The sequence below is a fragment of the Engraulis encrasicolus genome, chromosome 10, assembly GCF_034702125.1.
Source record: "Engraulis encrasicolus isolate BLACKSEA-1 chromosome 10, IST_EnEncr_1.0, whole genome shotgun sequence".
NCBI lineage: Eukaryota > Metazoa > Chordata > Actinopteri > Clupeiformes > Engraulidae > Engraulis > Engraulis encrasicolus.
In genome coordinates, this window is record NC_085866.1 from 28,603,167 (window position 1) to 28,621,039 (window position 17,873).

Genomic DNA, 17,873 nt, shown 5'->3' on the forward strand with positions numbered 1-17,873 from the left:
GTGCTGAATCCAAATCTGCCGTATGCCGGACGCAAAAATGTACCGAAATGCCTCAAACGGGCAAAATCCAATATGGCCGCCGCCACCGTGTTAAAATCCTGCAATCACTTTTCTTTTGGACTAAATAAGGAATGAATTTGAAAATAGCACTTATTTTTATGTTTTCAGACATGGGGAAAGCCATTATGTCATCAGATTTAAGCTCAGATTGGAAGAAAATGCTTATGTCATTGGCTGGCAGCCATTTTAAAAGCAGAGAGCCTCATATTGTCAGCGATTTTTAACATTTTTACTAATCTTTCAAGATTCACAGAAAAAATGCTCTTTGTCTCTGTGAACACAAATACTACAGAAAACTACACCGAACTGTCTACTTTCACCTGAAAAAAGAAGTTTGTGTCTACCTTTTTCCATTCTTTAGTTATGGGCAGTAGAACATGGGATGACACCACAAAAAAACACTGATTTTTGACCCCAAAATACTGCACTTCTCTCTGCCCATATTTTTGCTTTAAGGACATATTGTCTTTGATAGTGTTCATGTTTGATGTGCAACATTTTCAGAGGGTTTGAAGGGTGCTTAATGCCAATATGATGTATAAATAAATGCATAGTACATCAAAATGGAATCCAATATGGCCGCCGTCACCAGTCTACAGTGTACGTTTCTTTGATTACACAAGGTAAACTCTTAAGTACATTATGTAGCATTAGGTTTTCATACAGGGATAATTAATTTCCATACTCAAGATTTGAGATAGATACCAAAGGAAATTATTTCAGTGTAGTCTGAATTCATGATTGCAACAGGAACATAGGGTGACACCACAAAAAAATTATATTTTTTGACCCCAAAATACTGCACTTGTCTCAACCCACATTTTTGCTTTAAGGACAAAGTGTCTTTGATAGTGTTCATGTTTGATAGGCAGCATTTTCAGGGGTTTTGAAGGGTGCTTAATTCAAATATTCAAATATGCTGTGTATTAGGCTCAAAACCTCTTTAATAGGCCTACCTCAAAATGAATTAATCGAATATGGACGCCATCACCAGACAAGGTGGACTCTTAATTACATTGTAGCTATAGGTTGTCATACATGGAGAATTCATCTCCATACTCAGATTTAAGATTAGAATCAAAGGATTTCATAGGTTGAATTCATGTTTACAAGTGACAGCTGACTTTCATGTCAATAAGCTGTTCTTTTGAATGAAAATGTTTTCTCTACTTCCACTTTTATTTTAATGCTTATTATAACGTGATGCAATATGTCCACCTCAATCCACCTCTTCCATTATGAGACAAATTTACACACATAAGTCTGAATGTGCCTAAATATAATATGCACATATACATTTTGTGCATTAGGAATTCATTGTTTGCCGATTTTATTGCGGTGCTTACATTATATCTTTGAATGGTGGAAAGGTGAAATGTGGATCAAAACAGTTTATGTTATTGTGAGGACTTTACGTGATATATGTTAACTCATTCCCAACCATAAGGCCTATCAACCTCCTCCTCTTCAGTGATTTGGCAGGACACACAATATCATGCACTGCATGGCACTTTTGCTGCAAATGCAACAAAAGCAAAGTATGACGTTTTGCAATGATCAGTCCTATCTAATTCAGATGTCACATGGTTACATAAAATGCCCCACATTATCAAATCTCTATATTGAGTCAGGCCCACATACCCCTTCCTATCCTCCTGCCAGTCACCGAAGTGGGATGGGTGGTATTGAACAGGGCTTTAGTCCCACTGATCCTGTATCTGCCACTTATACATGGGTTCTCATTGTTTATCAACACAATGTTATGAAGAGGGGCAAGACACTGGCAGCCAACCACGTGAGCTATTTTTTTTGACAGACAGCGGTTTCCAACAATCAGAGGCTGAGTTGTGCGCGGCTAGGTTCGCAGTCAGGTTATAAACAAAATTTAGAACCCATGTATTCTCAAGGCACACAAAGACATCACAACTTGTGCTTGCCTCATCCAACACTGTATCTGCAAGAAGTGGCATGGAGTACATGGAGTCAAGCAGTTGCTGCAATTCAGCAACTCCAGGAGGGGTGATTAGGAATAGGTTAACTTAGTATACCAAGTAAACAATTTTGGTTAGAGTAGAGGAGGGTGACTGTATGTGCATAGATATTTGGTATATATATAAACTGGTATCAGAAGTAGTGTGGAGTCAAGTCTCTTGGCGGAAATACGTAGGATGGTGCGCAAGGCTAATAGAAATGGGCACCCTCCTGTCTTTCTCACAGCACATGAACACAATATTCAAAAAAGGACATTCCAAGTCAGCAAGGACATTCTGATTTTTGATACCTCCTCCTCATATAACTTAACCCATTGTGTCCTGGAAACACATATAGGTTTTTCAGGATCTTGAGATTTTAGCTGTTTTATTAACTATGTGGGTATGTTAGAGCTTTTAAATGGCTCTTGTAACTCATTTCATGTTTGTATGTGCTTCGGAGGCTGAGACATTGCGGATTTAATAGGAAGAGGGCACCCTTTCCCAAAAAGGGCTTAGGACAAAATGGGTTAATTAGCAGTCCATTTTTGAATATTGTGTTCATGTGCTGTGAGAAAGACAGGGAAGTGCCCATTTCTGTGCCTAGGCACCTTAAAACTACCACTTGCTCTTCTGCCTGCCATTGGCTCCTCTCTCTCTCTCCAGCTGAGCACCGTTATTGATACACTGCAGATGTACATTCATATTAACTAGGCCAATTTAAAGTCTATACTTGCACAATTCTACCAACAGAAGATAACAGACAGACTCTCTTTTCCTCCTGCTCCCCTGTTCAGCAGGGCTGGATCCCCACATGGCTGCATGCTGAGCCCCCATCTAAAGTCTATCCGTCCATGACTGCAGCATGGCCAGCAAAAGGGACTGAAGGTGGCAGCCTGGTGTACAAATTTCTCTAGCTCTGAATGAAAAGAAAACCAAAGAGATCATTGCTGCCTTCAGGAGGTACACCTATAGCGAGAATAGACATAGTACAACTTCCATACAACTTACCACTTACATACAACTTCCCACAGTCACTGAGCTAAAACATTGTCTTGGACATTATCCTGGTTCTGAGTTCTTCACAGATGTATCATTGCCACTACAGATGTATCATCAAAGTAAGGACCAAAGACTAAAACCACATTTCACACACATGGACTGTCTGACTGTTCATTACAATCTCTTGTTCCCCTGATCTCCTTCCATCCTCCGGTTGTTGTGCAATAATTGATACAGTGCAATGTGTTGAGCTGAATTCTTGCCGTACTACAGAACAAAGGCCAGCCTTGTAATTAATGGTTATAATTGTCACAGAGTGGCCATCTCAGCTGAAATATGTACGTTAAGCAAGACAATCTATGCAATAACTTTGGATGACTGATGTGCAATACCAGCCTGAGTATGCCCTCTAATATATTCACACACACACACACACACACACACACACACACACACACACACACACACACACACACACACACACACACACACACACACACACACACACACACACAAACACACACACACACACACACACACACACACACACACACACACACACAATGCCACTCCCTTATCTGTATACTCTATTCTATTCTATTCTATTCTATTCTATTCTATTTTATATATTATTCACATCAGTCTGCCTCTTGGTCCCCTTTATAGGCCTAGATATACAGTGATCTGTGCACAGCAATTAAACCGGCAAACATGAAGTAATTCCCATTGTACAAAGGATAATATTAGAAAATATTAGATTTAGGGACTTTCAGACTCTTGTGTGCATTTATCTTTTATGGGTGAAGAGGTGTGGAAACATTGTGAGGTGGTTTGAGGTGGAAACATTTTCATGGTATAATGCATTAAAAGTGTAATTGAAATAGGGAGAGATTTAAATACAAATGGTCAATTTATGGAAAAGGTAATCTCCTGTTGCAAACATGAATTCAGTCTACACTGAAATAATTTCCTTTGATATCTATCTTAAATCTGAGTATGGAAATTAATTCTCCTTGTATGAAAACCTGATGCTACATAATGTACTTAAGAGTTTACCTTGTGTAGTGACGGCGGCCATATTGGATTCCTTCATTTTGATGTACTATGGGAATTAAAGGCATTAAGCACCCTTCAAACCCCCTGAAAATGTAGCATATCAAACATGAACACTATCAAAGACAATATGTCCTTAAAGCAAAAATATGGGCAGTGAGAAGTGCAGTATTTTGGGGTCAAAAATCTGTGCTTTTTTGTGGTGTCATCCCATGTTCTACTGCCCATAACTAAAGAATGGAAAAAGGTAGACACAAACTTCTTTTTTCAGGTGAAAGTAGACAGTTCAGTGTAGTTTTCTGTAGTATTTGTGTTCACAGAGACAAAGAACATTTTTTTCTGTGGATCTTGAAAGATTAGTAAAAATGTTAAAAATCGTTGACAATATGAGGCTCTCTCCTTTTAAAATGGCTGCCAGCCAATGACATAAGCATTTTCCTCCAGTCTGAGCTTAAATATGATGACATAATGGCTTTCCCCATGTCTGAAAACATAAAAATAAGTGCTATTTTCAAATTCATACCTTATTTAGTCCAAAAGAAAAGTGATTGCAGGATTTTAACACGGTGGCGGCGGCCATATTGGATTTTGCCCGTTTTGAGGCATTTTGGTACATTTTTGCGTCCGGCATACGGCAGATTTGCATTCAGCACCCTTGAATACCCCTAAATCAGTTGTATGCCGAAAATTAACATGATTTGCCTTCAGGACCTTAAATAAGCACCTTTTCAGAAATCCTGCCTAGACTACCAGGTCTGTCCTACGCTTCTGCTCGTCCCTCCCTTCCCCCTCCCCTCGCGCTTCTGCGAGTTTGCCCCTCGAGTCGCTTAACGTCGCAATGATTCTTCATTAAAAGTTTTGTATATGTCCTGATATAGGCTATTGGGCTGACAGACATCATATAAGAAGACTAGATACGTCGTCTGCGTTCCCGTCATGCAAGTTGAACGTCTGCGCATGGCGGCCATGTTAGCGCAGCCTGCTGGCTCAACCAGTTGCAGTGAGTTTTTGGTGCTGTATACTCTTCAGATGGCCATAATTCCCTCAAATTTCCATAGATTTTCGAAAGGGTCGGTTTGTTACACAGTATAAAAAATTCCAAACGAAAGTATATGTTGATACTGCATAGTGATGAATATTCACAATATTATTATATTATATTACATTATATTATTATGTGCATAGGTCTAAAAGCATGTATAATATAGTTCAGTAGGCTTATTCATGTTATTAAATAGATCCCATAAACAAATGCACAACGTAATCTTTTTTATTTTCAGTAAAATATCAAATAACGATAGCTCCACCTTGTGTTCAAAATGAGTCGTGACGCTAGTGCCATCCAGATAGAATGAACTTGTTGCGCTGTACATCTCTCTTCCAGTACGTCATCTCTGTCGTCTTTAATTTGGTGCAATGAATATATCCATGTCGTCAACGTAATGCACAGCAATGGTTAAAATGTGTATTTGCTGTAGGTCTATCTAAATTTTTGGACAAATAGGCTAAATCTGACACATCTCCTGGGCGTTTTACCCCAGTCTACACTTAAGTTTTAAGGAGCCCTACCATTTATATACACGTGTCAATATTTCAACGAAGCAACAGTATACATTTTTAAGTATCTCAACGTTTCAATTCTTCAGTTTACTTCAGGTGTAACGGGGGTCTGTGGAGAGTTTAGGCAGCGCTAATATGGCCGACCTGTGCGGACGTGCTTGAAATACGCGATGACGTATCTAACCTTCTTATATGATGTCTGTAATTGGGCTCCTCCGATCACACCGTCTCTTATTATACAAGTATGCATGACCTGGAATGCTTAAATCCAATAGGTCAGCAGTGGTAAAAAACGGTCCGCAGTTTATTTGTTCCTGACTGGAATCCTTTTAAATATATTTTAGTTCCTAACGTGAAACACTTCAGACTTACGCTATGTCTGCAATAATGGGGGAAATTATTTGTGTGTTTATTTATATAAGATACAAAAAATAACACCCATTTTGTGCATTAAAATAGTCTAAATCACAACTTTGAATCCTTTAGCTATTAAAATACATTAATTGTGGAAGTTATAATAGTGAAAGGTTTAGACTTCCATTAGAAATGAATGCGGGTCATTTTCGATCCATGTCTAGAAATTAGCCAGTTTGGATTCATTCCCATCTTGGGTGGACCGAGGGAAAAGGATGAAAGGGAAAACCGCGATAAATTTTCATGCGTGCTGCGCAAAGTTGTTCAATTGCGCTGTTTTCTGATAAAGCCTAGTCCGTCGGGCACGTATTTGACCTGTTTTAAAGCTCCTAGCGTGCATTAAAACCCTTTTGAACGCTTTGGCCGTGGTGTGTGTACCTATACAAGTCGATCTAGTGGTTCACAGTTCCATTAGGTAGCACAGGCACGATACAAGAGGAGTTTTCAAAAGTGGCGCACCTACCTCTCTCAGCTTCCGCCCTCCAACTACGTCCGCAAAATGGTTCGCCAAAGTGATACTTCATAGTAATCCATTTTATTTTTGTCCACCAAAGACGAGTCACAGGAAACAAATTCACACGTTTCCATGTCCTGTGTTGTTGTTGTCTTGCAGATTGAGTTCTCACTGAACGCAGGTTTGTGACGTCACGGCGTCACATGACTCCTGGAAGGAACGCACATTCGCTCATCCAGTTATTATACAGAAGCGAGAGAGAGGCGCTGTCGTAATATTAGCTGTTTGATATTTTGAGATGGATCCTTCGTTGGGGTCTGGTGGCTCAATTGAAGAGTTTGGTGGCCATGGTTATCTTTTTCGAACCAGAATATTTGTTACAGATAAAGAATTATTGCCACAATGTCACATATCACAATAATATACCGATTAGAATATATAGCAGTCCTTGGTGATGAAATAAATAATTGCAATATAAATAGAAAATACTATACTCACTCATTAGACAGTTGACCATTAGGGCCACTTGGTCTAGGATGTTTTTTTTTTTTTCAATTGATTCTTGGTACATAAAAGAAGGCTTCCAAGACATCCTGGTACAGCATGTGGGGAAACCTCTCTGTCTGGGTGAAACACTCGGCGCTCTGTGACCCATCTTGACACCTTTAGCCAACCCCGAAACTGGATCCCCCCCAAAACAATACATGAGCCCGCCCCCGAAACTGTAATCTGTGATATGTGACATTGTGGCAATAATTCTTTATCTGTTACAAATATTCTGGTTCGAAAAAGATAACCATGGCCACCAAACTCTTCAATTGAACCACCAGACCCCAACGAAGGATCCATCTCAAAATATCAAACAGCTAATATTACGACAGCGCCTCTCTCTCGCTTCTGTATAATAACTGGATGAGCGAATGTGCGTTCCTTCCAGGAGTCATGTGACGCCGTGACGTCACAAACCTGCGTTCAGTGAGAACTCAATCTGCAACAGCACAGGACAACAACAGCACAGGACATGGAAACATGTGAATTTGTTTCCTGTGACTCGTCTTTGGTGGACAAAAATAAAATGGATTACTATGAAGTATCACTTTGGCGAACCATTTTGCGGACGTAGTTGGAAGGCGGAAGCTGAGAGAGGTAGGTGCGCCACTTTTGAAAACTCCTCTTGTATCGTGCCTGTGCTTCCTAATGGAACTATGAACCACTAGATCGACTTGTATGGGTACACACCAGAGGTTGCGCTAGACTTTTTCACAGTCCGTCATTTTGACGGACAGGGTCGAAAAAAAATCCGTCATCGCCTATTTTTTTAATTCTCCATATCGTTTCTCAATAGGCTATGGGGGGTCGCGACCCCGCACCGGGAACAACACATGCGCAATTGCGGCCAATTGAGAGTAAACCGCTGTGAATACACCCCCTTTCACTCGACATTCATTCTCCAACTTTCAGGATGGAGTCAATTTTGCTGTCCACTTTCTCTCTGCCCCCCTCGTTGCACTAAAGCTGCAGATATCTCTCATGACGCGCGTCTGATTCAGTGTTCAGCGCTATGGTCACCACAAACACTTTTTTAAAAGACGCGTGCAGGGCTTTATCCAACAGCTGTCAGTCACTCGTTTTGCTCTGATTAATACACCGATTGTAATACAAAGGCGCAGTGTTAAATGGGATAACATGCAGGATGGAAAGGAAAGCCGTCTTGAAGCAGAAAGGTTTAGCCCAGGCAGTCGACAAAGGCACTGAAGCCTACAACAGGTAGACGACCAGATTTCGCAAAACTTTGTTGAAAAATGTCAGCGACGGTAAAGGGAGCCACTCTAGACGTAGCCCCATCGGCTTATATGTTGGCTCTGGGAGCGCGGTAAAGTTCTCTGAATAAAAAATATATCGCCTATAATGGGTGAACCAGCTATCGAAATGAGAGAAGGTTAGCCGTTTCGGGCAACGTTTGTCAAGTTGTAAGTTGCGTTGCCTGGTAATATTTAGGCTCTTGAATATCCGTCATTTTTATTAGTTAATGTCCTGAAGCCGTTTTAGACCTGCGTTGCCTTTGAGTGAAGGTTCTGGCTAGCAAAAATGCTATTCGCATATTTGTTTATGTTTCAAGCGAGGAGTTATGAAACAATGCTTCTATGAAGGGCGATAGAGGGACAACTTCGTCATTGGCAGATGATCAGATAGTCTGTAAATGTAGTAGGCATAGGTCTACACATAGTTCTGAATCTTAAAGTCGAAGTCACACGTGTGGCAACATCTTAGTTATTTTAATTCATTATTTGGAACAAGTGGAGAGGCGCGCGCTCTGCTGCAGCCAGCCGCACAGCCCAGCTGCGGCGCATGGTATGTCAAGCAGGGAGAGAGGGAGAAAGTCAAATGATAGTAGCATGAAATTATCTGCGCTGATAACTATGCCTAATTGAAATGCATATTTGCTCTTCTCGATAGAGGCGTAGGCCTACTTAAACGTATTATTTATTTATCATCACCCTGAACATTGATCCGTCAAAATGACGGACAGGCTTCAGAAATTTCCGTCATCCTTCAAAAAAATCCGTCAATGACGGACATTTGTCGGTTAACGCGACCTCTGGTACACACACCACGGCCAAAGCGTTCAAAAGGGTTTTAATGCACGCTGGGAGCTTTAAAACAGGTCAAATACGTGCCCGACGAACCAGGCTTTAACCGAAAACAGCGCAATTGAACAACTTTGCGCAGCACGCATGAAAATTTCTCGCGGTTTTCCCTTTCATCCTTTTCCCTCGGTCCACCCAAGATGGGATATGAATCCAAACTGGCCGGAATTCTCCTTTAAGGACCACCTATGTAATTACTTTTAGAAGAATAATGGGATAAAATGTATTGGTTTTAGAAGTTGTGTGAGAGAATACATGATTAATGCTCAGAAATACATTGGAAATGAATGCGGGTCTATTTAGACCCATGTTATGCGTTAGTGTGAGTCCAATGGCTTCAAATTTTGCGGGGGAGAATACCCCAAGATCGCCCTAAAACACTTGTGCCTGCGGGCGACTCGACCCGCCACGCACAATGACAGGTTAAAAAAAGTTAGACACCCTAAAAAAAATCCTGCCTAAAAGCCTGATCATATACCTGTCAAGGCAGCCTTTTTTGTCTTTTCATGCCATGATATTGTCTCACCTATCTTACTGCATCACCGTATGGAGCCAAGCCTCCCAGACATAAATTAAACCTATTTTATCATTATACAAACAGGCATTGAAGATACTGGATCACAAACAATGTGGAACCACTGCCTCATAGTAACAGAATATAACCTCTTAAAGGGACACTGTGTGAGCTTTTTAGTTGTTTATTTCCAGAATTCATGCTGCCCATTCACTAATGTGACCTTTTTCATGAATATTTACCACTAGCATCAAATTCTAAGTAAGTTATTCATTATGACTGGAAAAATTGCACTTTTCATGCATGAAAAGGGAGATCTTCTCCATTGGGCCACCATTTTGAATTTCCAAAAATAGCCATTTTTAGCTGCAAAAATGACTGTACTTGGATCATACTAGAAAATATTTGTTTAATACTTAGTAAACTTTCATGTAAAGATCAAATTTGGCCATAGGCAGCCCAATTTCAATAAGCAGCATAGTTGCAGTACCTTTTTTGACCATTTCCTGCACAGTGTCCCTTTAAGCTTTGAGAATCTTATGAAGTTTTATTTTCTTAAACTAATTTTTAAATGTGCAAATAATCTTGCTCCTGTTGTATTATGTCCTTTTGTAACAAAAATAAGCACAAGAAGTGCGGCCACCAGAGGAGCAGTGAACGGCAACTGCATAGCAGAGGTGGTTGAGTTTCTCAAATGTGGAACAGTTTACCAACTGTATTAAAAATACAAACTGAGTTTTAAGTATTTACCAGACAACTGAAGACAACTGAAACACTGGCTGAAGGAAAACCAAAAATGTAATCATCACAACACACAATAGATAACACACATAAATGCACACACAGCATATACAGGTCACACACATCTGATTTTTTTTCTTCCTGCACAAGGTTTTAATGCTATAGGAATTATGTTTTAAGGTAGCATATAATTGTATTTGTCTACTGTACATTTTGTATAACATTTTGTATAACTAGGTGTATTCTGGTATATTTTAGATGATGTGTATATTTTATTAGAATATTTAGCCTGATCCGGGACTGAGGTTGCAAATTAGCTATCTAGCTATAAACCTTTTTATGTATTCACATCTTCAAGCTGTGTCATGGCCTTGCCTTGTCATGTTTGTAATAATGTGCACTGCATTGTCCCTGCCAAATAAACTACAAATAATAACATATTATGGACTGCATAGACGTGCACAGAAAGGGATGAGGTGGCGCTAAAGCAACTGGCCCCTTTTCTGTTTTTTGTTTCCCCCTACAATGAACTGTGGTCCATGTTCACATGATAATCTACAAATGCTTCAGGAAAAAGATGTGACAGTAATGCCCTGATACAACCATTATACTGTATGTAAGCCATATGTACTTAGCCATAGCCTAGTAAGGCAACCGGACGTTCCACACCCCCAAACCCCTGGCCCCCCTGGACCTTTAAGAGCAGTGACAACGTAAAACAATTGATATCAGGACTGAAGACCATCATACAGTACTCACATCACTCGTTGTGATTTGTTGACCACTGGCAGCATTGTAAGCAGACCTTCATCTGATCTAGCAGGTGAATCAAATTGTCGTCCATAATCCCCCAAGTCAAACTCCTCCAGTTCCAGGTCCGACATGAGTAGCAAAGAGCCCTGCGAACTGGGAAAGAGAAGAACACAAGATTTATTTTATTACACGTTATTATAGGTGTATAAGAGAGTACATTTGTTTGTGTTCTGTCTTCAGAAGAGAAATAATTGAAATGTGTGTGTGTGTGTGTGTGTGTGTGTGTGTGTGTGTGTGTGTGTGTGTGTGTGTGTGTGTGTGTGTGTGTGTGTGTGTGTGTGTGTGTGTGTGTGAGTGTGTGTGTGTGAGAGAGAGAGAGAGAGAGAGAGAGAGAGAGAGAGAGTGAGTGAGAGAGACTGAGAGAGGAAAAAAGAAAAGGAAAAGAGGAAGAGGAAAGAAGGAAAGATGAAAAAAGAAAAGCCATGCAAAATCTGGCATATGGTTCCAGCTCAGCATTAACCAGCATCAGGACAGGTCAAGTAGAATCCAGGCAAGACATTATTTTTGAAATTGCAATTACGGCAAACAACCTAATAGTGAAGTCAAGAGTTGGGATTTCCTTTGTGTGGGTACCAGCTCATATAGGTGAGAAATGAACTGGCAGATTAATGTGCAAAAAAGAAGGCTACATGTGAGAATGTAGGCCTGCAAGTTAACATCAGTAAAGCTGAAGTAAAGAGTGTTCTGTAGCGTAAAGTGAAGGGGAGGTGGCACACATGGAATTCAGGGCTGACAGGCAGACAATTTTAATGTCCAGAAAAAAGTAGGAACTCCCAGGATAACCAACAGAAGTAGGAAAGAGGGGAATGTGTTGGCTAGAATAGGATTTGGCCATAGCCTACAAGCTTAAACAGTAGCCTACCTGGCTACTAATGTGGAAACATGTTGATGGCAAATGTTCAAACTGTGGTTGTCCTGAAACTGTAGCATGTTTTTCTTCAATGTTATAAGTAGGCTACCAAGAAGACAGACATATTTTAATTGTATACTTGGAAAAAGAGAAAATAGGCCTGCAGTTTAACCTGGAGGTCATATCACAAAGAAGCAGATGTCAGTAGGCTATAAACTAAGTTTTTTGATTCCTGAGGAGCACAGGATTGATTCAAAGAATTTAGATGACTCACTGTTGTTTTGTATTTTTTCCTTTTTATCTTTTCTTCTCTTTTCTTTTATTTACTCTCAGGAGTGATTTAGAAAGATACTTAGATAGAGTTCATACCCCAGTCCAGCTGGTGGCGGTAAGTAGGCCTAGCCTAGGCTATGCACCACGTTAGCTTGCCAACTTAAAAATCAAAGAAGAGGAAGAAGGCAGCTTTGGTTATGTCTGTGTTCGGACTGTGGGAAATCTTACAGTGGAATGTGCGTGGAAAATGATCATGATAGACTAGTGCCTCCACTGTGTGTCAAAGATGGTGTAAAAGTCACTATGTAGCAGACGGGGGAAATTATAGGCAAGTGTGTTTCATTGTCCCAGAGCTCTGTGTGTGAAGACGCCAAATGCGATGCTGTTGTAACAGCTCCACCCCGACAGACATTTCCCCGCTTCCCCTACCAGTCTGCTAACTTTCCCCATGTCCTGCCCGAGTTATCAACAACACACAAACATCGTTCAAAAACACCGTAGGGTAGGCATGTAGGTTAGTCTATGTATAGCCTACGACTACGAGTGTGTGTAGCCTATGCAAGTGAAACATGAATTCAAATGAAATAAACCCCACGCTGCGCTCAACTTGCGCAATGAAACCATGACCGTTGCTGCGAGTAGCCTCACGAAACGCTAGAACTAATCAACTGAGACGAGAGTCCACAGCGTAGCAGGGAGGGGGGGGGGGGGGGGGGGGGGGGGGGGGGGGGGAGGGGGTGGGGGGGGGGGGAGGGGAGGGGTAGGCTACTCAGCGGTGTAGTCTAGGCTACTTTTTTGAAGTGGGTATACAGTATATTCGAACATTTTTTAAGTGGGTATAGGCCTACTGTATATCTATGCTATTCTAAATAATGGATCAATCAATTTTAAGTGGGTATAGGCTGAAGCCCCTAAAATTTAGAAGTGGGTATACTCCGTAAACTTTAAAAATTTCACTTTCACTTTAAAATTTCAAGTCTTACCAGCCTCGCAGCACTTCTGTGTCGTGGCAAATGGATGCGTGCTGATGCTCTTCTTCTTCTTCTTGTGATTTTATTGGCGATTGGCATAGCCTACGCAATGTTGCATTACCGCCAACTATACAACTATCCAAAAGGGTGGAGCTTCGACGGAGGAATGACAAAAGAAAGAAAAAAGAAAAGAAAAAGAACGGGAGAATGGATAAATGAAAGAATAGCAATGGGTAGAAATAAAATAAATGAACAAACAAAATTAGATAACTCACTAGGGCCTATGTAGTTAACTAAATCCTATCATAAAGTCCTGTGTTTTTAAGGAACTTAAACACAAATCTCCACGCTGACGGCAAAGAGAAGGAGAATAATTTATCTGGAGAGAGCCTGTCTCACCCAGTTCTCTAATCTCCACTAGTAAAATATCTTTCCTTGCTGTAGGCCTATGCTTGGCACTGTAGCCTAACAAAACATGATTGACTGTCTCCATTTCCCTATAGTTAACACATTGACATGTGGCATGCTTGCCTATGATATGATATCAACCTGGTATGTCCTATTCTTCTTAATCTTGTGATAATTTGCTCTTCCCTGCGACTCCAACTACACTGCCGTCTAGTGGGAACCTGCTTTTGTACAGAGCGTAGGCGTGCTGATGCTCAACCAGGCTGCGGAATGTTACGCTTGATATCAAGGGGTGGAGTTTGGCTACAATTAGCGTAGGCCAGTGGTCTCCAATTCACCTTTCCGCGGCCACCCCCCAAAATGGTAACTGACCAATCATAGCATAGCAACAGTTACTAAGCTCGGGACCTTGGTCAAGCCAGCCGTTTTGATGAATGGAAGTCTATGAGAGAGATCCCGAGTTTGGAAGATAAAAAGAAATGTTGCGCGTTTGGCGTGTGTAATTCCGACAACGGAGACACAACAAGTTGGAGGGAGGGGTTACATTTCATTCCTTCCCAAAACCAAAGACCGAGATGGAGAAATTCCTGCTGTGGGCTAAACAATGTGGACTACCCCACCACCAGCAACATGTAAACAGAAGCCACTAGGCAAGCTAAGGTAAGCAGCTATTTTAATGTCGCTAAAATCCACCTACCTCATTGAAAACGTGATGATACCACTACTTCAAATACAATTTAGTAGCACTACCTTGCATTTTGGGCAGCTAGAACTGTGTGGATGATCATAATAATAACACATAGCTGGATTGAATGGGTTAGCCTCATTTAGCATAGGCTAGCTGTACTTTTATTGTCACTGTTGACTGTTCTGTTCATATTGTGCATGCAAGTAGCAACCAAACTAATGTTAATGTTGTGTACAGTTGAAAAGTTTATCTTGTACAATGGCTTTTAAAGTGGGATGCCACTTGTTCGCTTGTAGTAAACAAGCATCAGCTATGCTGGGCAAAGTATTCTGCTATTAACTTAGTTAGAATCCCACCTCATGTAACCATTGCAACTGAACTGAGATTGAATAATAATTAATAGTATTGATTTAAGATCCCAGGTGTGCTGTACTTCACAATGTGCATTTTATTTTAGTGCCTTCCATCAGAGATGATTTAGTTATAGGCCTACATTGCAAACATTAATAGAGATTGTTGTACCCAGTCACCGTTCTCAAAACATCAACAAAACATCTTAGCCCTACACTAACATGCATCAACCTTGCATTACTATGAAAATGTAATGGAAAGTCAAACTGGTTGTTTACATGGTAGGAGAGAGCTCAAACTCCACTGAACACCTTAACACTGTGGAACAAAGTGCTTCAAACACCAGTGACCATGGTGTGTGTGTGTGTGTGTGTGTGTGTGTGTGTGTGTGTGTGTGTGTGTGTGTGTGTGTGTGTGTGTGTGTGTGTGTGACTGAGAGATATTATTTATATGCAGTTTGTTAACTTTTCCTGTTGTTGTTGTTCGTTGTTTACAGATCCCACCACTGATCATGGAGATGAGCTTCAGATGTTGAGGGACATGGTGGCCACTCAGAAGGCTGAGATAACCAAGCTGACTGTACAACTAGAGGCAAAGGATGTAACAACTTAGATACAAACTCCATTTACACACTACTTTGGTGTTAAAACCAGAGTTTGTGCATGAAAGTGATGTGTTAGGCTATTTCCAGTAGGCTACTGCGCTGGATTCACCTATGAGCAGTTTAATACCTTGTATGAGTTCAACATTTTAAATAATCCAGGTACAGTGGCACACCAGACCTTCCTTTGTGTAGTGAGCTGTTATTGACACTGATGACATTTAGACAAGTATTTGGTTACAAAAGATTCCACATCAGTTTACAGAATGTGAGCACAATATTTAATCAGTCAACATCAGCCCTGTGTGTATTTATTGTGTATTATGTATTGATTATTTTGTTATTGTGTATTAAATACCATCCATCATCATGCATATTGTCATGACCTGTGTATTTTCATTTTTTGCTTAAATGCTTTAACCCATTTCATGTCATGGTGAATTACCTGATGACTTAAGCCACTCCAAGAGGGTATGTGTGGTCTGCAACAACAGTGATGTCCACAGGAGGTTTGCACCAAATAGCTCAGGTGTTCCTGTCTGCCTTTGTAGGAGAGCCAGTTTGTCACCTGTCACATTGAAGTTCCAGGGGGGAGGGCAGTAGGCCTACAACAAAATTCTCTCTAACTTCCACTGTTTACAATGTAGCCAATGTATTTGTAGATTACTGGAAATATTTATCTATTTACTGAACTGTAGGCGTACTGGTTTCCTGGTGACCGTAAGAGACACCTTATAGAATCACCTTTGCTTTTGGAGCAACCACAGATGACACAGACACTGGTTTTATTTTGGTATCATTGTGCCATTGCTGTGTGAAGCTTGTGGAGGATTGGGGTTCCAAAGGGTTGCCTTTCACTTGCATGAGGTGAAATGTGTTGAACAAGCCAAGTCAACGATAAGGGAGCAATAGACTGGAGCGCTACAGGTGGGAATGTTTACATTTGGCATCTGTTACCATCACATGGGTTTAATGCAACAAATATGATAATCATGTGCATTTTAATGCAACGTATGATAAAGGTGACTTACCCTGCTTTAGGTCTAGGCCTACAAATGCACTGCTGCTCTTGTAAATTATTAGGTGCTTGCCTCTTACATTGGGATCTGTAGGCTTTACCCTCTGTCTCATCTGGCTACAAACATAGCATGTTGTGGATGTAGCCTTTAAGCCTGTTGCAGACCTTTTTGTCAACTTTTATCTTATATTTTGCTGTTTCTCAACAAATTGCTTGTGATTTCCATGGGCAGAGCCGAAATTGACAGGGGTGAAAACATGTCGCATGCCATTCATTCTAATGCTGAGAACCTGGAATACGTAAAAGCTTGACTCGCATAGCAACCGTTGCTAAGGGGGGGAGGAGTTTGCGGAAAGGTCAATTGAGTTTTCCACTATAACTTTTTATAGTGCCAGGAAGGAATGTAAATAAAGACCAACTGTGGACAGGTTCACGAGAGAGAGAGAGAGAGAGAGCGAGAGAGAGCGAGAGAGAGCACGTGTAACTACTGAACGTGCTCTCCAACAGAACCACTTCAGTCACGGAGGGAGGGAGGGAGAGAGAGATTTAGGCTACATGACAAGACCTAAAACAAATATAGGTCTATGTGCGCGCTAAAATCCCAATTCGGTCGAGGAACAAAAGTCATTTCCATAGCGAATAAATCTCATTGAACTCGTGCGCTGCATCTCACCTCTGCCTGAACAGAAAAGACGCAAGCCCATGCCACAGGTGGCACCCAGGCAGATAAATTAGTTAGTTTCCATGAATGCTCGTCTATATATTCCTTTATTTTTGCGGTCGTTTTCGAAAATCATGTCAGTTTTCCTCCAACGCATTCCCGATGTATCATGCATTCTCTGCTCAACTGATCTCGCATAACGCACCCCTTCCAAACTACGGGGAAAAAATATCCTCCAAATTTAGAATACTACAGTAGCCCAAGCAAGCTAAAATGCAAAGAGGGTGATATCACAAATACACAAAAATAGTGCAAGGGAGGAGAATCGTCCACATTTAACAGAGGACTGTGCTCTCTAACTGCATAACTGAGCGCTCAAGACTCTTCTGGTTGAACAGAGGGAAACACGCTCACCGTCGGGGCTGTCGGGGAGATGAGGTGGGCCATCAGGAATATTAAACCCTATTCTGCCTAACTACTAGCCTACGTATGTTTCCTGGACATTTCTGAAATTCGGGTTAGGGGTAGGGTGGGGCAAGGTAGCCTACTGTTCTTCGATGCTCGCGTGGCGCATTGCTCTCAGATATATTAGGAATGTAACACTTTACTACAGATACGGTCAGCCAGACCTTGAATATTACGTGTGCAAGACAAAGCAAAGCTGGTTTAACAAAGACATAGGCCTACAATAGAAGCAAGGGAGAATCGGTTACATCTGCAAACAGAAGAGAGTTGAGAAAACTCCGACGACTTGGCTTAAATAACTGTGCGCTTCGCGCCTCGACTCTCCAGGTTTAATCGAAGGGGCGCGGCTCACTGCAGC

At 41.1% G+C, this 17,873-nt stretch overlaps 1 protein-coding gene across 1 annotated transcript in view; it reads right to left on the reverse strand.

Annotated features, from left to right (window-relative positions):
• LOC134456914 (ribonuclease inhibitor-like) overlaps positions 1-13,918 on the reverse strand; it is a 36,023-nt gene extending 22,105 nt beyond the window's left edge. Inside the window, exons 1-3 of the mRNA XM_063208558.1 lie at positions 13,873-13,918; positions 13,336-13,476; positions 11,176-11,322 (exon numbers count right to left, since the gene is read on the reverse strand). Coding sequence (XP_063064628.1) covers positions 11,176-11,300 — 125 coding nt within the window. The 5' untranslated portion in view covers positions 11,301-11,322; positions 13,336-13,476; positions 13,873-13,918. The remainder of the gene's footprint in view (positions 1-11,175; positions 11,323-13,335; positions 13,477-13,872) is intronic.
• Positions 13,919-17,873: the final 3,955 nt, after the last annotated feature.